The sequence below is a fragment of the Vidua chalybeata genome, chromosome Z (assembly GCF_026979565.1).
Source record: "Vidua chalybeata isolate OUT-0048 chromosome Z, bVidCha1 merged haplotype, whole genome shotgun sequence".
Taxonomy (NCBI): Eukaryota; Metazoa; Chordata; class Aves; order Passeriformes; family Viduidae; genus Vidua; species Vidua chalybeata.
Window position 1 is genome coordinate 68,217,524 of NC_071570.1, and position 22,699 is coordinate 68,240,222.

Below are 22,699 nucleotides of genomic sequence, written 5' to 3' on the forward strand. Positions count from 1 at the left end.
GATCCTGTCACTCATTCTGGAACAGATTTTGCCACCTGGTTAGCAGGGGAAGAAAGAAAAGAAACTTCCAGCTTCAGGAGACAGGGAAATGAAGACATGAGGCTTGGTGTCCTTGTCCAGCTTTCCATTATGAATGTATGACCTTTGTCTATATTTTCTTTTATAATCTGACTGCCTGAAGAACTAGTTAGTAAATTCTGTGCTCCTGATATATCACTATTCCATTTGCCAACAGAAGTAAAAAGAGCCCCAAAAGCAAAGAATCCACAATTGTGTAGATAAAAATTATTCTGTAGGGATCGGTCTTTTTCTAAGGGTGTGAAATCTCCAGGAAGAGGAGATCCAATTATTACAGTCAGACTTATTGACAGCATTCTAGAAATAGAAAATGCTATGTGAAATACCTACATTTTACTCCTTCAGAATTTCATAAAGATTTGTTTTGCTTTCTGTGACTGTACTTTTGGAAAGATTACAATATAAACTGCTCTTTCATGTACAGGAATTTCTGTGTGACCTCATGGGGGGGAAAAAAAAAAAAAAACAACACAAACACCAAAAAGGCAGACAGCTGATCTCCAGAGACAAGAATTAACTAGTTACTTTTTCCTTTAAATAGAAACTGTCTGGAAGCTTAAGGAGAATGTATCCCATCTGATCCACAACTCAGGGATGTAAAGTTGTAAAGTCTGGTGGCATGCTCCACAAATTCATGGAATTACTTAGGCCACACTGTACTGCAATTATGCTGTGTTCTGATGTTTTCAAGTGAAAGTAAATATAAAGAAAAGCAGAGTAAAAATTCACTCAACTGAATTGTGTGTTATAAAATCCACTGTTTCATACTCTGGAAAGAAATCATAAATTTTGACTATGTTGAGTGTTTCATTCCATGAGAGCTCTTCTTGACATACGGTAAGACATGAAACAGGTCAATTGAAAATTTTCATATTTTGTTTTTTTTTTTCCTTTTGAGAAAGGGAAGTGGAAAGATCACAGCATCCTGAAGACTAGCACAAACTAATCCTCACACCATTCCTGTTGGCAACTCCTTAAATTGTTTTGACAGCCAGGTCTGGGCCAACCAAGAACAGTACAAAGAAATCCAGTCAGGCAGACAGCTACAGTGCCATTCATCAGTACTGGAAAAAGTATTCCAGAGCTTGGCATCTGTGCTCCAGTGCTTGCCAAGCTCATCCCCGGAGTGGCCACACAGGCACTGGCTTTCACAGCCGTGAAACAGAAGGAAAGCAGATCTCTGTGAGCCACAGTGTGAACAGTGGGAGAGCACACTGCCATGGTCCTGAGAATCAGAAAAGTAAAAGCTGGGAAACTCATGCATTGGGATAAGGACAGTTTAATAGGGGAAGCAAAGGCTGCACACACAAGCAAAGCAAAATAAGGAATGAATACCCTGCTTCCCATGGCTGGGCTGGTGTTCAGCACCTCCAGCAGGGCAGGGTCCCATCGCACATCACAGTAACTTGGGAAGACAAATGCCATCATTCCACATGTCCCCTGCTTCCTTCTTCTCCCATTTTACACACCAAGTCTGATGCCATGTGTCTGGAATACCCCTTGGGTCAGTTTGGGTCACCTGTCCTGGCTGTGTCCCCTCCCATGTACCTCCAATCCCCTCACCAGTGTGGCAGTAAGAATAACAGGAAAGGCCTTGGCTTTGTGCAAGCCCTGCTCAGCAGTAGCAAAAACATCTCTGTATTATCAGCCCTGAGTTCAGCACAGGTCAAAAATACAGCCCTATAACAGCCCCTAGGAACAAAATTAACTCTACCCCAGCCAAAACCAACACAGAGGTGCAGAGTATAAACTGTGGAGATGCTCCCCTTGTTGATTCCCACTGGATCCTGTCAGTTCCCAGCAGCAGGGAAAGGGCAGGGGGCAGCTGGCAGTGCCCACGCTGCACCAGTGCCTCACAAGAACTGGTCTGCAGGGAAAAAAGAGCAGAACAGGAACAACCAAACCCAAACACAGCTCAGTGAACCTTTATTACTGAAATTCACAGATTTCACCCCAGACAGAGAGCTCTGCTGCTGCCCTACAGCACCAGCCAGGCACAGGAATGCTGCTTGGAGGGACTTACTGCTGCCAGATGATTTTCAGGTTCGGGGGCAGCTCTGCGGCCGCGAGTTCATCGATCTTGGTGCTGTCCTTCACGGGGCTGCGATAGAAGCCCAGCACGTCCCCGGCGCGGCGCATGCGGTGCAGCTGTGAGTTGGGGACAGCGTGTCCCAGCTCTGCCGCCAGCCGGGCCAGCAGGCGATGCTTCAGCCTGTTCTCCTGCAGGGGAGTCTGCTGCCAGTCCTGGGGAACAGAGGGCCCGAAGACCTCCCTGACGTGGGACTCGAGGCAGCTCTGCAGGTCCTCGGGAGGGACGTAGCTCCGGCGGCGTGGCGGGGGGTGGATCAGGCTGGGCTCGCTCCTCTCCTCCCTCTCAGGAACTGCTCGGTCTGCTTCCACTTCTCTTTCCTCCTTCCTGCTGGCACCAGAACACATGTTCAGCCTCTGGGCTACACAAGACAGAGTCAGAGCATTTTTGTATTCGTGGTGTTTTAAACCACTCAATCCAGACACTCCACATATCCCATGGACTCATCAGGTCTGTCAGCCAGAAGTGCACAGGCTTTCCCCAAGTGCTGCTCCCCACACAGGCTGCCTCTGCAGAGCAATCACCCCCCCCACCTTATTTCATTGGTCTGAGTGAAAGCAGCATTTTAACAAGATTAGTTACTTGTTTTCTGTTACAGCTCCATTTCCTAATCTGCTGTGAATAAAAAGCATTTCAGAAAATAACCACTATTACAGAAGAAAATCAGTGCCCATATGTAAAAAAAAAATCACTACTAGTTTTTAAGAAAAAAAATTTACTTTCTCATATGCCCCAATCTAGTCAACAATCCATGCGTTGTTGTTTGGTTTCACGCAAAACGTTACAGAGGAACTGTTTTCCATTCCCGCGAAATCCCTTTCTTCCCATTCCTAACAAAAACAGTAACAGCTCTAAAGGCTCCAACCCTGCACCGCTGCGCCCCCGCCAGCAGTGCACCTCGGTGGGCGCTGGTTGCCCAGAGAACCTGTGGAGCCTGCTTCCCTAAGAACATTCCAAAGCCGCCTGGACAAACCCTGAGGAACTTTCTCGGGGGTGCCAGGCTAAATGACCTCCAGAGGCCCACGGCCCGATGAAGGCCCGGCATGAGGAGAAGGCCAGAAGCCACCTCCACCCAGTGCCCTGCGGGTACCTGCGGCCGCCCCAGAACGCCCTGAGCCCCGCGGGCCCGAGCTCCGGCCTCCGCCGCGCCGCTGCCCGCAGCGCCCGCACCGCCGCCATGCTGGGGGCGCGCCGGGCACCGTCCTCGGCCACCGCGGGTGACGCATTTCTGCCGCGCCCCGCAAAGCCTCATGGGAAATGTAGTCCGTTCCCTCAAGCCCGCCCCCTCGCTGGGAAGCGGAACGTGGGGAAATTTCCTTCGGAAAAGGCGTTCTTTGATGTTTGGGTTTTGTGTGCTTTCAGGCCTAATCGACAGGAAGGAAGGGAGATTTAATCAAGCAGGCAATGTTGCGAACAGGCTTAGGAAGAAACTTTAACAAAAAGGAGGCAGGTTAAAAACTAGTAAAACTAAAACTAGTAAGCCTGTTTATTGCAAAGCGAACAACTGGAAGCAAAAGCCTCAGGCTAGTCCGGAGACCGTTTCAACAGCTTAGTAATTGTAACCTAGGGGTGTTTTCAGGGAAAGCGGCTCCGAGGAAAGAGCCGGGTGTCCGACACCCCAGGCCTTTTAAAGTCTCTCTCATGTCCTGATTGGGGCGCTCAGGATCCGCGCTGTGACAGGTCTATTTCTCCGTTGCTGATTGACTTATAAGCTGGTGCAGTCTTGGCCAATCATTTTGGAATTCTCGACTCCCCTTGGTTGGTCTCTCTTCCAATCTTGATTTAAGTTGTGGTTGTGTTCTGTGATGTGTAATACTCCTGAAAGTTTCTCTGCCCCTCCACAAAGATTGGCACCCCAGCTCCTCCCCGGTTCCACTCCCCCTTTATATGCGAGCAACAGTACTGGGTTTGTACAGTATTTCAGTAAAACACAATTTGTTACTTGTATTAACAACATTTAACTTATATTAACAACATTTAACTTTGTAACAACATTTAACCATTGTTAACTATGTTCTCCAAAGGTTTAAATTTTATTTTTGCTCATAACAGGCAACAAGCTGTAAGTGATGTCCAGGTGTTGAAAACTGGCAGAACCACGGAATATGCTGAATTGTAAGGGACCCGTCAGGACCATCAAGTCCAACTCCTGGACCTGCACAGCACCATTCCCAAAAGTCCCACCATGTGCCCGAGGGTATCGTCCAAATGCTTCTTGAGCTCTGTCAGGCTGGTGCCATTTCAGTGACTTCTTAAGTGTTACACTGCTTTTCTTCACTGGAAAATCTAGCATGGAAACATATTTTCCAGATGGTATATAGAAAGGCAAAATGTGATGCTGCAGTATCAGGTTTAATGAAGGAGCAAGTTCTAACGTCCTGTAACACAATGCACATGTGAAAATCATGGTTGTCAGACCAAACATGCCCACATTGAGGTGCACAGCTGCAAGCCAAATTTTCTCTCCAAAATCCCACATACCCATATTGCAATGACATGCAAACTTCTTTGTTGTGATGCCCGAAAGATAGGCTGGAAATGAAAGCACATAGACTGGTTACTACATGTGGATATTCTCAGCTCAATCCGAGAGAAAGAGAAAGGTTTTCTAACGAGGCAAGAGCCTGGGAAGCAGTTGGGAAAGAATGTAAATAATTCTCTAATCTACCTTGTTGTTCACATTGTTTATAGATATGTTCTGCCACAGTGCGTCATTCACTGCACACCAATGGTGTGACATGTTTTCACTCTAAGACCAATGAAATTAGTCTTCTCAAAGTTCTCTATATATAGAGTGGTGCATTTGAAATAAAGGAGAGTTCATTTTCTTAGCCTTCTGATCTGGAGTTCTTTGTTCCCGTCCTGCTCAACAGCGTCATCTACAGAGCAGGCATTTGTTTATTGCAGCGCTGGAGGTGAGGGGGATTTTTCCTATTAACTCACCCACCTTTGTCAAGGGCTGTGATATATTTATACAATAAGTATTGCTTAGTGTTACTATGTCACTAAAATGCCATCATATACATGCCTGGACTAATTTACACAGTGTGATCTTATGGTTATAAATAGTTGTTTTGCACTCTGCTTTCACCTCCCCAATTTGGGGGTCATCGAGGATCTTTGATGAAGCTTTCAAAGTCTTCTTTGCATCTGAAATTTTCAACTTTGTCTTTGGAGCATGTGCAGTTACACTGTTCCTTGGTCTGTCTGGTCTTAACTGGCCTAAATTATTTGTTTTGTGGCTAACTGGCTTTGCACTTGACAATTTTTCTTTAGTACTATACTTATCTATCTCTAAAACTATCCACCTGGTGAGTTTTTTTTCTTTTTCTTTTGTCTATTCAGCAAAATATATACTAGCCATTACATCAGAGAAAAAGTTATTTATATCAGGTTATATACGTATAAAAGTTATGACTTAGGTTATATAGGTATAAAAAGCTGTGATTCAGGTTATATAGGTATCAGGTTATATAGATATATAAAAAGTCATGATTTAGGTTATATTGATATCAGGTTATATAGATACATCAGGTTATATTGGTATCTTATAACTCAAGCTATATAAGCACCTTGTAATTTTGATCCAAGTTATATAGGCATCAGTCGCTTAGCAGAATTTTTCAGTGAAAAACACTGATGCTGTATAAATGGTGTATCAGCATTGCAGTTTATATGAATCCACACTACAGTCATTCACCAGCTCTAGGCCTATAGGTTTGATTTTTTGCTTTAATTTCTTTCTCCCCGTCCTGCAGGCCAGTACTCCTGGAGGGAAGTATAGCACAAGGACTGCTGGACAAACATCATACCCTCAGGAACATCACCCTCTGCAACCTTGGACATTGGCATGTTTTTACCACAGAGACCCAGTGTTTGCCTGAAGAATGACGTCATTTCTCCATTTGTTTGGCTGCTGCAGTGACCCTTTGGCCTTTACATGGACAGGTGAGACCCTGATTTCTCTCTCCACAACACTGTCTTCCTCCTTGAGCCTCTCTTGTGCAGCTGCAGGCCAAGGTCAGTGCTTGTAGGAAACCTTAGGAGCCTGCCAGGCTGCCAGTCAGCAGAGAAACCTCTGAAGGAGCTGACACTGCATCCAGTCAAAGGCCTTGTGCTTGTGGTCCTCTGTTTTCCTCCACGTTGCCCTTCCTGATCCATGTTTTTTGCTGAAGGAAGCTGTGGCACATAACATGGACATAAAGCTTTCCCTGCTTTACAGTGTTTACTTTACATTCCATTTCTCCCATCCTAGCAGAAAGACAAACCTCATGGTGTATTAAAGTTTCTCCACCACAACAAAAGCATCTAATATAGATTAAAAATATTTTTCATTAAATATCTTATCTAAGACTCTCTTGAGACCATGAAGGTGCCATAATGGTGGTCTTCTTCCTCAAAATCAGAGTTTGAGTCCTGTTGTTCCTGGTTTGGCTAGAAGCTGACAAAGGAGGGAAGTTCTTGGAAGTGTTTTATTCTCAGTCTCATCTGTGATATGGTCTCACAGGCTATTAGAGAAAATCTGTGGGAGTCTTCTTGAAAAAAACAGTGTCAGACATTTAGATACACTTTAAATAATCCCCTGCAGCCCACCTTGCATTCTTAACTCTTCAAAAGTATATAAATGTATTTCCAGATGGATAATTGCTGGTGTGATCCTTTCCAGGCCTTCTAACCCTTTGATCCAGCACTCCAAGCACATGATTAGAGGTCCTCACAGATATTTTGAGGACACAGAGATAAAAAAGTGAATGGATATGATGCTTATCTTTTTCACTTAATTTAGGAATGGGAGCCTTTTCAAGTCAGAAAATGGAATGAAGAATCATAGTAGATGATGCCACTGTAAGGTGTTAGTATGCAGACCCATCACACTGACCATACTGTGCAGAAATAACAGTGATATTAAGATTACAGTGGAAAAGAGTACATACTTCCATCACATGTAATCATACTTTGGGGGTGCTTGTGCCTCTAAACAATACAGTGGTTTTGTGTGTCCTTAAATAATAAAAAGAATAAACTTGCATCGTGAGGGGAACGCAGTGCACATACTACATTTAACCAAACAACTAAAATAATATTTTGTTTTTGAAAAAGAAAAAAGGTAAACACTTGGCTTCTATAAAGGGAGACATTTAATTGTTTATTACCTGTTTATCTGAGCAGTACATGGTCCCTCAAAAAAGCACAATTAGGTGCTGCATGATAATATTTGCATGAAGTTTGCAAAATACAAACCACAGCAGATGTCTGAACTGGACAGGATTGCTGAAAGGACCATTTGTAGATGTGGTTTCTGTCCAGGAACACTGGACACCAAGGCAGAAATTCGAAGAGAAAATTGGCACAGCTGCCCAGAGGCTTACAAACAGAACAATAAAATGTAACTCCTCATCAATATTTAAAAATCACTGTCGTTCCTAGCTTCCTAGCCACCAACATGGCATTCCTAGCCACCAACATGGCATTCCTAGCTTGCCATGAAGAACAAAGTCATGGGAAGGGACACTGATGTTGCTGACCCTTAGCCTGTAGGTACATGGATAAACTGGCTGATGGGGTGGATTCTCCCAAAGTTGTCAGGACAGATAACCAGTGGAAATGAAGTTACTCCAGAATGGAGACATGCAGTGAAGAAGCACAGACCATGGACTACCTAATTCTCTATGCATTTTTGGCAGGCCTGTGTTTTACTGAAGGTTATTGAACCACATGTTGGGCCCTGCCATCTGCTTAATTTGGATATGATGTCTGTAAAGCTGGTGTGAAAATACAGAAAATTAAACTCTGACTTCAGGAGAGAAACTGCCAATGCCTTTGTAACTACAACTGTCTGTCACAGTTGAAAAATTACCTTTTTTATTTTGTGAAATATGTACCCTCTCTACACAAAAGTAAGCCAAGGTTAAATTCCACCACTCAGAGCTTGATTTTACCTCAGGTCCCTGTTAAAATGCCTTGATTTTGATTGGAGAAGGGCCTGAGAAACCTGGTCTAATAAGACCTGCTTTGAGTGGGGTTGGATCAAAATTATAACATCTGCCCCAATGCATGAACATGGGAGTATCTTTCTTTGTCAGATATGGTAAGGAAAGATGGATCTGCCAATCAGGAAAACAAACAGCGAACACAGGAAGAAGAGACTATTAATAGTGTCTTTATAGAAAGGTTGTTTATTTTGTGGAAAGTTTGCTTGTAAATAAATTTAGTTCTAAAAAAACCAAAAACCAACCAAAAAAAAACACCAAACCCAAAAAACCAAAACCAAAAAAACCCACCAAACAATTCAGCCTGTATCCAGACAAATTGCTGCTGAAATACCCAATCTGGTGACTCACAGCTCCTCACCACAGGAAGGAAGGCTTTTCTCTCTTCAAATACAGTGCCTTCTCAGTAAGACATTGATGCCTACTGGAGTTAGAAAATCCTCATGGGCTTCTAATCTAGTAGAGACCTGTCAGTTTATGCCCTGTGTTCTGCCTGCATCATGCTTATGTTGGACATGCTTTGGAAACAAATGTAGTTTGTGTTTAAGTTAGTAACTCCCCCTGAACTGTCTTGGACAATAAAGCCTTGGATCCTGCTGATGACCCATCAAGAAAGACTCCTCTTGTGCAAGCAGCAGCTGCTGCATTGAAGAAGTCTCCAAACTATTGGGAATGAACCAACACCCAAGCAAATCCATACTGTTTGTTTCAAAAATAGTCACCAAGCTTGTTTTAAACTGAAAGAAGCCAAGCTCTTAAGGCCACATTTCAGGGACCTAATACCATGCTTTGAACTTCTGTAGTCTGAGATGGAACAACTCAGCTCCATTCCCCTCAGAGAAAAGACAGGGGAAAAGGCTTTTGGGTGTTTGAATACTGCATTTTTAGCCTGAACTGCAGAACAAAATCCAACAGGAATTAAGTCGTGTAGCCTCCCATTCTCTGTTCTGAGGGTGGTGTGCACTTCTCTGACTTCTTATTTCTACTAAAACGTGGAGCATAGAAAAGAGAAACAAGACTCAATCTGCTTCTGGAAGATTGGAAGGCAGCAGCAGGAGCTCTTTCCTGGGATACCCCCTTGGCAGGTGTTCTGGTTTGAAAGCAAAACCAGTGAGAGGCTCCAAGTCAGAAATACAATTTATTGGGAAAAGGGAAAACAAAAGACAAAAATACACACAATGATACAAAAGGAAGACCACTGGCAAAGTCAGAATACAACCTGACACCCGCTTTGGCCAGCGTGCTGGTAGCAGTCCAAATTGGAGTGGCTGCAGTCCTCTTGGAGTGGCAGATGTGGCTGCTGTGTCTTCTTGGAAACCTGTGGAAAGGCTGCCTTTCTGTCTAGAAATTCCTGGATTTATCCAGGTGGGAATGCCTAGCTTCTGCCCCTGGGCGGAGCATCTCACAATGGGCTGATGTTATTTTGAGTCACAAGGTGTGTTCTTAATCACCTGTTAAACAGAACTGGCTCTTGGAGAGTGTTATCTCTGAATCATGAGGCAAGACATTGATGGGCCTATTAACAGGAGATAAGGAAAACTGTCCAGATGCAACTGCTACTCGGATGGTAATAGGAAACATCTTGGTGCTCAGTCTTGGACAGCGCACTGTGCAAGTACCTGAGTAACTCAGAACAGCTCCCTGCAGGCTCAGCAAAGCAGCACCTCTGTGTGAAGATGAGTTGAGCACTTTAGGAAATTGTCCCAGAAGGACATAACAAATTTATTAACCTGCTTCTTGCACAAAGGAGTTTGTGCTCAGCTGGTTTATCTGAAACTCTCACACTGGCAAGTTCAAGACCTGGGCCCTCTGCACACAGTCAAATTGTTTGGTCTCACAGTCAAATTCTGTCTCCTCTTATGCCATGAAAATTATCTTCTAGTTTAGAAAGGATGCCTCAAATTCATGTTCTCAATTTTCAGCTACAAGGTTCAGTGAAATTATTGACCTCTCCTGGACTTTTGAAATGTCAAGTTAAGTAGTACTGGACAAACAGGAAAATAACTGAGACAAATGGATAAATCATTTCCTCGGACCAAAACATTTATTAACTGGATACAGCTTTTTTCTCCTTTCCCTTCCCTTCCCTTCCCTTCCCTTCCCTTCCCTTCCCTTCCCCTTCCCCTTCCCCTTCCCCTTCCCCTTCCCCTTCCCCTTCCCCTTTCCCTTTCCCTTTCCCTTTCCTTCTCCTTTTTCCATTGCTTGTCCCATTTCTTGCTGTGAGATTTTCTTTGCAAGAATGAGTATGAATGGAAAGAACAGAGCACAGTCCTGGATTTGTACAGTACAAAGATATAAAAGAGAGAAGAGCAAGCACTGAAACATTCATAGCTGAAGATACAGAAGATACAGTTGTATTTGCAAGCACTTGGTGGAATAAATACACAGTGACACTCAAATCCTGACACCCAAAACCCACTGCAGTAAATCCAGAGGAGAGATTTGCCCACCTGCCACTGTGTGACTACCCTGGCATCTCCAGGGCTTTTAGTGGCTGGGAACAAAATGTGGTTTTGCCTGTGCCATTTTCCTGGTGTCCTCTGCTAGGAGGCCTAAAGGCCTTGCCTTTGGAATGGCATGGAACCAACAAGCAGTTTTTACTCACTCTAATTTCCAAAGATGTTCTGAAGGTATCGAGCTGATTACTGGAGAGCAAAGCACTGCTGCGATGCTGTTTCTCAGCTAACCTGCACCATGCATCTGTGTTGTGTAACTGATACCCACCGTGCTGACAGAGGGAGGGTTGCCATTTTCTTTGGTTTCATCTCTCAAAAGCTTTAGGTATTTTTCACCTACAATCAGACTTGTTAAGAGCTTAAGGCATAAATCACCTGGGAGAGAGCTGAAAGAAGACAATTCAAAGCAGAGCCCAGCCATTACCAAAAAGAAAAAACTAAACAACTCCCACTGATTAAACTCAACAAAAAATATTTTCTTGGTTCATTCCAAAGCAAGGAATATGGTTTTAAAAATAGTTAAACCAAATGCCACCTCAAGGTGAATTTGATTCAAAGCTAACTAAAGCCAAAGTGGGCTTTTCATCAGATATACCCAGTTTTTGCCTGGTATCATTCAGTATGAGGTCTCTTGTCATCTGCAAGGTTTTACCTAACTGTGCCCACAGCCCTGGTGCAAAGTACCTATCCCAGATGCCTAACAACCAGGAGACATGGTCATGGTCAGAGCGGCCCCTTGATGTGCTGTGCTGTTGTTGCTTGTTCATGTGAACAGCTGTCTTTGTTTCCCACAGGTATTTTGCTGTCTGCCAGGAGCAGTGAATGAACCACTTCAGCTGAGGTGTGAATTACAGCCCCAGAATGAGCAAGGATCCTGCACAACAACAGCACCTGATCTAATCTTTCTTTTGCCTCTGTGCTGAGGGAAAATCAAGGTAAATTCATGTTGAATGTCTAAGTTCACTCAGTGGCTGACAAGACCTCTTTTAATGGATCCAGTACGAGCGATGATCCCAACCAACACAGCAATCATTGTGTACAATGTGTGTCATGTATCAATGAAAATGTGCATTTGTGACCCATCTGTGCGACACCAGTGGCTGTGATTCTGTTTTCCTATCCCTACTCTGAGAGGTGACCTTTAATGAAGCAGCAGAGGTTTTGTTTTTAAGAGCCTGTGGTCAAAGCAAAAGAAGTGGGAATGGTGGAGGTGCAGAGAAGGAGACAGTAATTAGAAACACTTCATAATTTTGAAGTATCTAGGCAGAATGTGTGGGAAAGCTCCTGCAAACCACTTCTGCTTTTGAAGGGTCTGCTCAAAACCACAGCTTTGGAACAGAGACAGGTCAGAGATGAGACCTTAGTAAGGATGCGGAAATAAGGCCTTCCCCTCCTCATTAGCTTAAACTTCAAAAAACTTTGTCCAACATTTCTGCTGCCCTAAGGTGAGGATTTTTGTAACCACTGTCCATGAGAGTAGGCAGGAAAGCTGTGCATGTTGGTGTGAGAGCATTTCTTTGGGAATGGCTAAGGAGAGTGAGCTGGAATCCTCTACTCCCCTTCCAGGTGGTGCATGGTGATTAGTTCCAAGTTCTTATTAAACAGGGTCTCCATGAACAAAAGCTGATTTTTTAAGAAAACCTGTACTTTTAGAGAGAGTTATTCTTTGCCCGTGTGGAGACACGGGATGCCCAGTGCAAGCAGCACAGAATCCGAGTTTGCACACTGTCCCTCTGCCCCATGGCAAGTGCCCTGGGCGTTTTTTGTGCGGCAGGGCAGGAGCAGCTCACAGCAGTTTTGGGTCGCTGTTCAGTCGGAGGCTGGAGTACATCCCCACGTGCCGCACCAGGTTGGGCTCCACCACGAAGGCGTTCTCACCTTCGCCCCGCAGCAGCGAGTAGAGGGCCGTGTCCTTGGCGAAGCCCCGGCGGCAGCGCAGCCCCCGCAGGTATCCCGAGGCCCGGCGGGCGGAGGCAGCGGGGAAGAGCATGGCGGGCGTGCAGCACTCGCTGGCCGGCACCACGTTGTAGAGCGCTGGGTGCAGGCGGCGCAGCTCCAGCCCGTAGTGCCGCCCCACCAGCTCTGACAGGGCCATGCTGTACAGGGCAAAGAACGCCACCAGGCACCAGCTGGGGCCAGCCCGCCCCGCGGCCCAGCAGTACGCACAGTTCAGCACCGGCCCCAGGAACATGCCCAGGCCCAGCCACTCCAGGATCCTCATGGGCTCGGGGTTGAAGTAGCGCTGGAGCCTCTCGGGGTGGTACAGCTTGAAGTAGAGAGCATCTCTGAGGTAGGGCTTGGAGAACCGGGCCGAGAAGAGGTGCTGCAAGACAGAAAATATCTCCTCCTCTGGCACAGCATCATCTTCCACAAGGAGGACGTACTCTGGGTTGTACACCAACAGTGACTGCTCCAGGCAGAAGACGTAGTCCTGCTTCTCCTTCTCAAACTGGTTCAGGCTGGGGTCAGGATTCTCTCCAGTTCTGTCACGACTGACCATAGGAAAGAGTCTGCTCAGCAGCCTGACATCCTGATGGCTGCTGGGGTCTGACTCCACGTTACAGAGGAGCATGCGGTGGCTCTGGCAACGCTCCCCACATTTCTGGAGGAGGCGGTGGAAGTGGGAGGCCACTTGCAAGACGTAGTGGAAATCATTGCGCCTCTGCACAGTGATAATGGTGATCAGCAGCAAGGGCTGGAAGGTGTCACTGCCAGAGGCCTCAGAGGCGTTTGGCATCTGCATCTTCTCAAAATAATGGAGGGCATGCTGGCCCTCCTGCTGGTTCTGCTCCAGGAACTCCCTGCTCATGGGGTTCAGGTGCCAGCGCCGCAGGTAGAAGTAAGAGTGGAGGAACCGGTGGCAGATCAAAGGTGCCAACACACCAAAAGTCACCACAGTCAGGGTGAGGAGATGGATGAAAGGGCTGGACCAACGGCACCACTTCCCACAGAGCTGCCAGGCTCAGTGTAACATAACTGCTGCAGAAAGAGGGCACTCCTGCATTGCTCATGCCCTCAATCCTTCACTTCCAATGCATCCTTCTCCCGTGCAGTCACAGGAGCTGCCCCAGCACACTGCCATGATGCCAAGGAGCTGGCACACACTGCCATGATGCCAAGGAGCTGGCAGCCCTGCAGGTGTGCCCGTGACTCCAGCTCCCCGTGTTCATTCCCCATGCCTTTGCACAGAGGCAGGTAAGTTGGACTCTGAAGAAGGCAAAGGAGTGGCTGGAATTCCTTTGTCCTGCCATTCAGGTGCTCTCCTGCTGACCTGTGATCCCTCCCCGTGTTCTGGGCCTCTCTTGCTAGCCCTGACTTCACACTGAAAGGCTTGAAGTTCCCCTCCCACAGCAGCTTTAAATTAAAGCCCTCACCAACTTGGTGAGCTTGTCACTGAAATTCCCTCTCTGTCCTCAGAAGGACCCCAGCAGTCCCAATAGGTTTCTGCTAGTACATCCTACGGTCCAAGCTGCACCCCTGGCTGTGGCACCAATCCTGTGACCATTTGTTGGTTTGTCAGATTTTAAACCCCCTTCCCTTTGACTGGAAAGGCTGGAGAAAAAGCTGCCTGTGCTCCAGATGACAAGGGATCTGAGCATCTCTCATATGAGGAGAGGCTGAGGGACCTAGGGCTGCTCAGCCTCGAGAAGAGATGGCTGAAAGGGGACCGGATCCATGTCTGTCAGTGTCTCCAGGGAGAAGCTGGGGGAGGGGCCTGGAGGATGGATGAGGGATGGACATGGGTTCCAGCAGTGGGACAAGAGGAACAGGCAGGAGCTGATGTCTGGGAAGCTCCACCTGAATGTAAGGAAGAACATCTTCCCCGTGCAATGACTGGGCACTGAACAGATTGCCTAGAGGGGCTGTGGAGTCTCCCTCACTGAAGACATTTCAGAACCTGGGCACAATCCTATGCAATGGGCCCTGGAATGACCCTGCTGGAGAAGGGAGGTGGGACCAGATGACCCACTGTGGTCCCTTCCAAGCTGTCCCATTCTGTGACTGTGCCAGGCCTGTCTTCCTAGGAATTCAGGTGTCTAGGCCATGTTTTACAGGAGCTAAAGGTACCAGCCTGAGCCAGGATTAGACAAAACTGGAGCTGCTACAGCTACACCCCTGCACCTATACAAAAGAGGTGTTGGCTACCTCAGTCACTCCCTGTGGGCTGTAGATTCCTGTGGCCCCTGCGAGCCCAAAGAGCTCTCCTGTGTGGCCAGGTGGAGATCTCCCCATGAGCTGGGACATTGCTCAAGGACACTCCTGCAGGCTATGATCCCCTTACCCAGCACCTGATATCTACAGTGACGTAACACATTTTACATTTTGCGTAAGTGTATATTGTATATTCATGACATTTCTATATCCAGCTATAGCTTTAGGTATAGAAGTGTAGTAAGTAGCAGAGTCTAATCATGGTTTAAATCATTGTTGAAATCAGAAACTAAAACATGGTTCAATTAATTACCATTCATTACAGCTTAATTATTAATTATTGTTAAATCATTGTTAAATCACTGTTAAATTATAATTGAATTATTCCTTAATCACAATTTGCAATTTTTAAATAAATATAATTTGATTATCATCTAAACATTAATAAAACCTTTTTGTTATCCCCACAATGATGAATTCTCTTAAAAATTCACCTGTGCCAGTAGAGTTGTAGATATAAGAATGGAGGGAGAAGGAGAGAAAAGGAAACAAATGCGGTGATGGCTGCTAACACTGCAGATGTTGTAGCTTTACTGTTGTTTATGACTGTGAAGAATAAAGTAGAGGAATAAGGAAATAGAATATTTGTGAACAAAGGCCTTTGATGACAAAGCTGTAAATTTCCAGCTGGGACAGGTCTATGTAACAATCAAAATGCAAAACTGTACAAGACAACAACCAGAGTATTGTGATTCAAACCTCTGAAACAAAAATGTTTTGTCATATTGATAAAAAGCATTCCTTGTTGAAGAGACTCTACTATTGTTAAACTACTGATTTCTCTGTATTTAGCACTTGTGCCTGAGGAATATACACCCTCTTCCTCCCCTCCCCCCACAACGAATGAACCAGAGTGTTTATCCTGCACAGGAAAGCGTGGTGAATGGAGTGCCCTGGTTCTGGGGGATCCTGATGATCTGCTTGAGCCCCAAGGGGAGAAAATGAGGTAAATGCAGGAGCTGAAAAATAACCTGTGGTAAAATTAGTAATGCCCTTGTTGGACAGAGAAGAAATCAGCAGGTTTCACATGTGCAGGAGGGTGTTCCTCCTGGCTTTTGTACTTGCAAATGCTTGCTGAACCTGATGTGCCCTAATGGTTGTACATAAATTATTTTCTCAGTGACTGCAGGAGAGAAGCCAGTCCAGGAACCTGTAGTGCACATCAGCATCGTTTCATGTTTTGCTGCATCACAGCACAACTGCAGATTTCCTCAACAGCCTTTGATTTTAAATGTCAGCGACTTCGGCCATTGGGTTTCTTAGTTGCTCCTCGTTCCCCTCGGGAGAGCTGCCAGGTAGCACAAGGTGACCCGTAAAGCACCGGGATTAATAGCAGTTACCTCAGTGGGGATGGTCAAAGAGGAGAAGGCGTTAGATAAGAAAAGCTGATCCCACCTCCACTCTCTGCCCTCTTTGCAGGACACGCACAGAGGGCATTTCAGTGTGCCCAGTCCTCAGCTCCTTGCCCGGATTTCCGACTAGAGAGATTCCGGCCACGCTTCTGCCTCGGGCGAGGGCTCCTCTGGGTGGCACCAAGCACAGGGCACCAAGCACTGGCTGGCTTCTCCCCGTTCCCTCAAGAGTTCCACTCACCTCCCCTAAGGGAGGGGCCGTTTCTTGAAGCGCGGCCAGGCTCCGGCTACTTGTCCTCGCTCGTCACCGTGTACAGGCACATCCCCGGAGCAAGCACAGAAACATCTCCTCGATCCCTGGAGGGTTTCCACCTCCCTGCTGGCTCGGGTGCCGCAGCCACAGCAGCCAAGCCCAGCTCTGATGAGCAGTTGTGGCTGCTCATCAGCCATAACTTCCTGGCCCCCTTTTCCCCGTTGCCCCAGCCTCGGTGCACCGCCCGCCCCCTTATCTCCCACAGGGGAAGGGGAAGCATCCCTCCGGGACAGCCCGATCCCAGTGGGCCATTTACCCGATCCGCGCGGGAGATTTACCCGATCCGCTGGGCAGCCCTGCACGGCCGCTCCCGCCTCCCTCCCTCCCGCAGCTCCGCTCCCGCCAGGATCCTGCTCTCGGCGTGTGGCTCACTTCTCTTCCGCGAATTTCTCTCCTCCCTCTCGGGCGCTGAGGGTGGGATTAAAGGCATCAAAGACCAAACATGTGACTCCGCCAGCACAGGGATGCTCAAGGAAGGAGGGGAAGGGGAGATGGCCGGAGGGGGTCACCGCACACCGGGGAGGGGACCGGTCCCTGGAACCAGGTTCAGGAGTAAATCCCGAGCCCCAGGGGGACGCCCGGGGCGAGGCGGCTGCGCAGCCAGAGCTCCTCATTCCTGCTTTGCGGTCCCCGAACGCTCCTTCAGGAGCGGCGGGACAACCGCAGGGACAACGCGGCTCCCCCAGTCCTCCCCAGTCAGGGTGTCACATCTGCCCGGTGTCACCTCGGCCGCGTGTCACCTTTCGTGGGTGTCACTTCTGGCGGGTGTCACTTTTGCCGGGTGTCCCCTCTGCCCGATGTCACTTCAGCCGGGTGTCCCCGCCAGCTCCCGCGCCTCTGGGGCACTGCCCTCCCCCAGTGGGACCTGTTGGACCCTCCGGACCCCTTGCCTCACTTCCAGGAGGGGAGAGGATCACCGGGGCCCTGCAAATTCGAGCAGAAAGTGCCAAGAGTCACCAGCAGGTTCTTTATATGCATGTTACCCCTGACAGGTAAAAGCTTTTTCAGTCTGCAGTGAAGTCTTCACAGGTGTACTGGCTGAAGTGGGGAGGCTCATCAGCTACACAAAGATTTATATCACGCTGTTCAGGATTCAAACATTTCATCAAACTGCCCCAAGACTTGCCTCTGACTGGTTTACTCCCCCTCCCTCCCACCCCCCAGTGCTTTTCTCTGTGTTCCACTTCCTTGTTCTTACACACCCACATCCTTCAGCCCTGTGACCATAATATCTAATTAACTGGTTACCTGAAAGATGCTTCAGAGAAAGTTTACTGTCTGTTATTGTAGGAATTCCTTGGGTTTGTGCTTGCAGCTCCAGAAAATGCAAGTGCATGTATTTGGGCTAAACTGCTTTCAGGCTCAGACTTCTCTTACATTTTAGAAGAATCTTGGGGAAAGAAAAAAAAAAAAAAAACTACCAAGAAAAAAAATCCCTTAGGCCCTTTCAGTAAAATACCATGTTCTGTTGAACACAGCTAGAATTTTGCTAGTGTCCAGTCCTGTAATCAGAAGCTTCTAGCATGATATATGTTTATAATTTTAACAAAGCAATTTCTATTATTCCCTCTTATAAGCATGATGAACAAAAGAAATCAGTTTTGCATGCCTGTGATCCTTAGTCTTCCTTCTGCTGTCCCACACCTAGGGCTTTTTATTGCAGAGACAACATGGAAGAAGGGGGGAAAGCCAGAGGAACAGTAATGCCCAAAATAAACAACACATTCAAGCACCACAGTTGGGTTCCTGTAGTGATTTCCTAGAAACGGGTTAGGCATGCTGGAAGCTTCAGCTTACTAAGATACATGTTACTCTCTCAAAAAAATAAAGAAATGATAGTTTCTCAGGTGATTTGCTTTCCCAAATCTCTCTTTGCTGACCACCTCTGCCTTTTTTTCTGTTTTTAATGACAGTGATTTAGACTCTACCTTCCACTTAAATGCTCTCATGCCTCCAAAAGTTGATGCACTGAAAACACAGCAGATTCTGGAACAGAGCAGAGAAAAAAAGGGTATGTAAGAGTACTGGAGGTGGGAAAAAGCTTATACATTCCTAGGAGGTCTGTTATTATGTTCTTTCCAGGATAAGAGTTGCAGAAATTTTAAGAAACAAAAAATGTTTTTTTCCCCACTTCTGTGTCAGTGTGCATGTGAGAGAGTGACTATTGAGCAGGATTATATTTTGCATGTTTTAGCCAGCAGAATTTATTACTAGGGGTAATACATTTAAAAGAAAAAAAATGGGCCCAAAGGCCTTATCTTTGGGAATAAATATTGAGGTCATTGTAATTTTGTGTGACTTCTGTGTAATCTTCACAACTTCCTCTCTGCTCACTTGCATGCTTTTCACGGCACACTTGACTTTCATCCTTAAACAATTATTTCTTTAAAACAGCTTCTGGTAGACCCAAAAGACTGAGGGAGAAGAGTCTGAAGTGATTTTGGGGCAGTGGCACAGAATGACAGTGGAAGCCTGTAATTCCTGACTACTCATCCACTCTTATCATGGTGCTGTTTCCCGCTGTGCACGAGCATAAGAGAGACTGATGGAGCTGAAAAATGAACTTTCTCTTCTGGTGGGTTATGTGTTAGTTGGGTCACTTTGTCCCTTTAGTTCTCCCCACAAAAAATGGCATTGTCAGCACAGCTGGGAGGGCTTTAGAAAGCAGAGATGAACATTTGGGGACTCAACTGCTCTTGCAGTAACCTAACTGCAACCTGAAATGCTCAGAAGAAATAATTACTTATGAAATTATTCAGCCTGTACAATAACAGGACAGGACTTTAAAACTATGATCAGAAAAAATCCTGGGATGAGAATTTATCCAGGTAGTGAAGGTTCAGCCCAATCATTCAGATCCCAGTGTTTTCCATTGCTGAAGCACCTTTCCCCTCTGCCATCCACTGTAACAGCTCTGATGGAACTGAGTGTTTGTGCAAGGAAACGAGAATAATATTTTCTTTTGCTTTGCCTGAGATCAGGTACAGCTCCTGCTTTTCATAAGCATGAGTGTCAGAGGCAGGACAAGGCAGGCAGGTGGTGTTTAGATACTTGCTCAATGTGCAGGCAGGGCTGAACTGAAAAGCCCGGTGTCCTCTGAGTTGTGTTATTTGGGCCCTATGCATCACTGTCAAATTATCTTTACTCCTGCCTCATGCTCCCTGTCCCCTCCTGATTCCTTGGCTTTCCTTCTACTGCCTTTTGTTTTTTTACCAGAAGGCAAGCGCACGAGGGAATGCACATTCTAGTTGATTTTGAGCTGCTTGTGCTGATTATTCAGCCAACAAATCAAACAGCTTCCTGTTTGGGGTGTCCTAAGGTTCTGCTCAGCAGGATGGACACACTCAGCTCTGCTCTGCAAGGCACTGCCTGAAGTAGCAGCAAACTCATATTTGGGGCTTACCTCCTTCAGCCAGTTGCAATGAAATTTGAGAAGTGAGTGCAACAGGGACAAGGAGGAAGCTGTGAAAAGACAGGAAAAAAAAAAGAGACATAGGAAAAGAAGTTTTGTAAGGCTGGTCTCCTTAGGAAAAAATCCAAAGCCACTGCATTCAAGCAGGAGGAATGAATAATGTGTTTAGCATAACTTGTTGTGCTAGTATGTACCTACCCTGCAAAAGCTGTACCTCTTCCACAAACACAGAAGTTCTGTAGTGACAGCACTATTCCTTTACATACAGATACCAGATGATTGCCTGGTTATTCCTGTACTGTCAGCTGCACAATGGGTATGTTCTCCTTGTAGGTTATCTGCTGTTCAACTCAAAAGTTAACTTTTAAAATAATTTTCTTCCCCTGTGCATTTGGTTTTGGTTCTTTTCAGGACTAACCACCCTTCATGTATTCCCCAAGTCTTCCCTCTGCAAAGTCTCTTTTATACAACCACAGCCAGACTTTTCAGGCTCTTATCAATAGCTAATTCATCTGCAAGATGAATTATTAAATCCTGTTCCTGTAATCTCTTCTACCCAAGCTGCATACATCTGAAGATGACAGAAACACAGTCACTGTAGTCTATTTCACTTTAGAGACTATTGGGCACCCCTCCCCACCACACCACCCTTTTTCTATGCTTCTTTAGCTTCTCCAAACAAACCATTAGAAAAGGCTGTTCATAGCTAAAAGAACACCAGAGTGAGCCAACATAAAAATGTGTTAAATGATGATGGAACTGCAGAAATACTGCAAGCCTGGTGACACTCAGAGAACTGGATGCACCGTGGTCAATTTAGTGGCATATGCTCTGGTGATCCAACCTCCTTCCTATCTTGCTCCAATGTTCTGACTCTTGCAGACCACAGAGTATTTCTAAGAAAGGGACAAACATTTTAATTCAGACATAAAGTCTAGTGCCTCTTCAAAATATCTGTTAAAATACATTGGCTCTCAGTTACTTGCTTTATCTTGCAACATAGAAGAATGGCCTGGAACAGGTTATTTTGTGCTAAAAAAAGATGCTATGCTAAAAAACAAAAATGAGGTGAAAAGGCAAACCAGAAGATTTCTAAACTGAGAGTCAGGAGGAATTCTCCCCCAGGGACTGCTGGAAAACTTTTACTTTCTCTTGAAAAATGGAGTAAAATAATTTTGTATGGTCACTGGGCACTTTTCACTAATAAACTCTGCACTCTGTCAGAGGCACACAGAGTGTTAGCAATTTCTCTGCTCTCTCTCACTGCAAATTTTAGGTAAGCACTTCTGGAACTAAAGGTCAGATGCTGGCATGAGAGAAGTGGCCTGTCTAGGAAAGTCTGAGTACCGCTTGTACGCAGTTTTAACTCCACAAACACTCTCAGGAAAATTGTATCAAATATAACTATTTTAAAACAGCTTCAAATCTCTAAGGGGCAGCACTATTTGACCTTTAAGAGGTTTTTTAATTCAGTTTAGCTGAATGGTGTTTTGTTAACTTTTTTCATTTCATGTAATAGTGAACATAACACAGAGACTCAAATAGTTTACTCCTAGTTTAGATTTTTAATTCATTCAGGTTAATTTATTTTTCTTTTAATATATAAGTTTAGACAAGTCCTGGGAAGCCAAGTAGGGGCTCCTGCCTTACTTGAAGAAATACATAAAATCTGTGACTAGTCCAGGATCTAGAAGGAAAACCTGCTATAATGACAGGAGTTATGTTGGCTAGTATAAAGATGCAAGTGATTTCTCTAGAATTTATTCTGCAAATTCTGTAATTTTCACTGCTTATGAGTAATTAATATTTTCAGCTCACCAAAAAAAAAAAAAAAAAGCTCACAAAACCAAGCTCACTTTCTTTTTCTGGTCTCTTAATGTGCCAGTAAAGAGCTTACTAGGTTACAAAGTCATTTCTGAAGACTATCTCTTTAAAATTCAAGTGCATCTACTTCAATTAAATTAACTATGTATAGTAGAGATAAGCTCCTTTTCAGGAAACTCTTCATATCACTTTTTCCAGAACCATTTATACACAGGAATCCTCTGCATAGACAGCAAATTAAGGTGGTTCCAGCAACACCAGGTGTGATGCCAGGGGGAAAAAAAAGTGAGAGTGAGTGAAGGAAAGCGAAGAAGACAGTGCTCCATTTCCTGGATTTTCATTTCTCCTGATGATCACTATGGCAGCTGGGCAGTGAGGCAGCAAGGCAATTGCTAATAATCCCTGCTGAGAATTCCCAGCCTGAGTTTCTCACTGAGTGGAATCTTTCATTCTGTCTTTTTTAGATTGCCTGCCAGGATGTTCTGGGTGTCAGTGGAGTGAGAGAGCTCCTTCAATTCACACACATATTCTCCATTTGCATCAAGTGTTTCTCTACAGAAAACAACTAGGGAAGGAACATTACACAACAAAAGTAAGTGAGAATTTTTGTGCAGCATATATAAGCAACTGAAATATTTCTATCCAAGTCCCTTCTGGTCAGGTGACAATGGAATTTCTTTCCTACACCTGGGCAAAATATGATCAGTGTCACTCTTCCCAGATGTGAGTCATAAGTACCCTACTATGCTACTTAGGAAAGAATAGCTATCAAATTATAATAATAATAATATTACTAAAAATAACAGTAATAGAAAAAAAAGTAGTGCCATTTCTTTCAATGGAAAAGCAAGAACTCAGGGCATTGGCTACAGCTTTGTGTGTGTTCATTTTCTTTAGTCAGCTTGTCTGTCGAGAGAATTACAACATCCTAAATAACATAAACAGTAATTGTTGGCTAGATCAAGGATGCTGT

At 45.4% G+C, this 22,699-nt stretch overlaps 3 protein-coding genes across 4 annotated transcripts; 1 reads left to right on the plus strand and 2 right to left on the minus strand.

Annotated features, from left to right (window-relative positions):
- Positions 1–1,987: 1,987 nt before the first annotated feature.
- Positions 1,988–3,377, minus strand: MRPL50 (mitochondrial ribosomal protein L50). 2 transcript variants are annotated; one of them, XM_053932848.1, is made up of 2 exons: positions 3,258–3,377; positions 1,988–2,494 (listed from the first exon to the last, which is right to left on the minus strand). In XM_053932848.1, the coding sequence occupies exons 1-2, from the start codon at positions 3,344–3,346 to the stop codon at positions 2,098–2,100; spliced, it is 486 nt and encodes a 161-aa protein (XP_053788823.1). In that variant the 5' UTR covers positions 3,347–3,377; the 3' UTR covers positions 1,988–2,097. The 2 variants fall into 2 exon arrangements, with proteins under 2 accessions (XP_053788823.1, XP_053788822.1); XM_053932847.1 differs by having other exon boundaries at positions 1,988–2,497.
- Positions 3,378–10,341: 6,964 nt separating this feature from the next.
- Positions 10,342–13,655, minus strand: PGAP4 (post-GPI attachment to proteins GalNAc transferase 4). The gene has a single exon (XM_053932000.1). It carries the CDS (start codon positions 13,420–13,422, stop codon positions 12,400–12,402), a length of 1,023 nt encoding a protein of 340 aa, XP_053787975.1. The 5' UTR covers positions 13,423–13,655; the 3' UTR covers positions 10,342–12,399.
- LOC128782289 (uncharacterized) lies at positions 11,480–17,479 on the plus strand. The gene is made up of 3 exons (XM_053932545.1): positions 11,480–11,548; positions 15,696–16,120; positions 16,245–17,479. Exons 2-3 carry the CDS (start codon positions 16,057–16,059, stop codon positions 17,477–17,479), a joined length of 1,299 nt encoding a protein of 432 aa, XP_053788520.1. The 5' UTR covers positions 11,480–11,548; positions 15,696–16,056.
- The last annotated feature ends 5,220 nt before the right edge of the window (positions 17,480–22,699 follow it).

Excerpts from the sequence above, each read along its gene's own strand:
- MRPL50 (XM_053932847.1), bottom strand. The coding sequence starts at position 3,346 with ATGGCGGCGGTGCGGGCGCTGCGGGCAGCGGCGCGGCGGAGGCCGGAG. Across the intron at positions 2,498-3,257 it reads GCGTTCTGGGGCGGCCGCAG|CAGGAAGGAGGAAAGAGAAG; the intron begins GTACCCGCAGGG and ends TTCTGGTGCCAG.
- PGAP4 (XM_053932000.1), bottom strand. The coding sequence starts at position 13,422 with ATGAGCAGGGAGTTCCTGGAGCAGAACCAGCAGGAGGGCCAGCATGCC.
- LOC128782289 (XM_053932545.1), top strand. The coding sequence starts at position 16,057 with ATGTCAGCGACTTCGGCCATTGGGTTTCTTAGTTGCTCCTCGTTCCCC. Across the intron at positions 16,121-16,244 it reads CCCCTCGGGAGAGCTGCCAG|GACACGCACAGAGGGCATTT; the intron begins GTAGCACAAGGT and ends CCCTCTTTGCAG.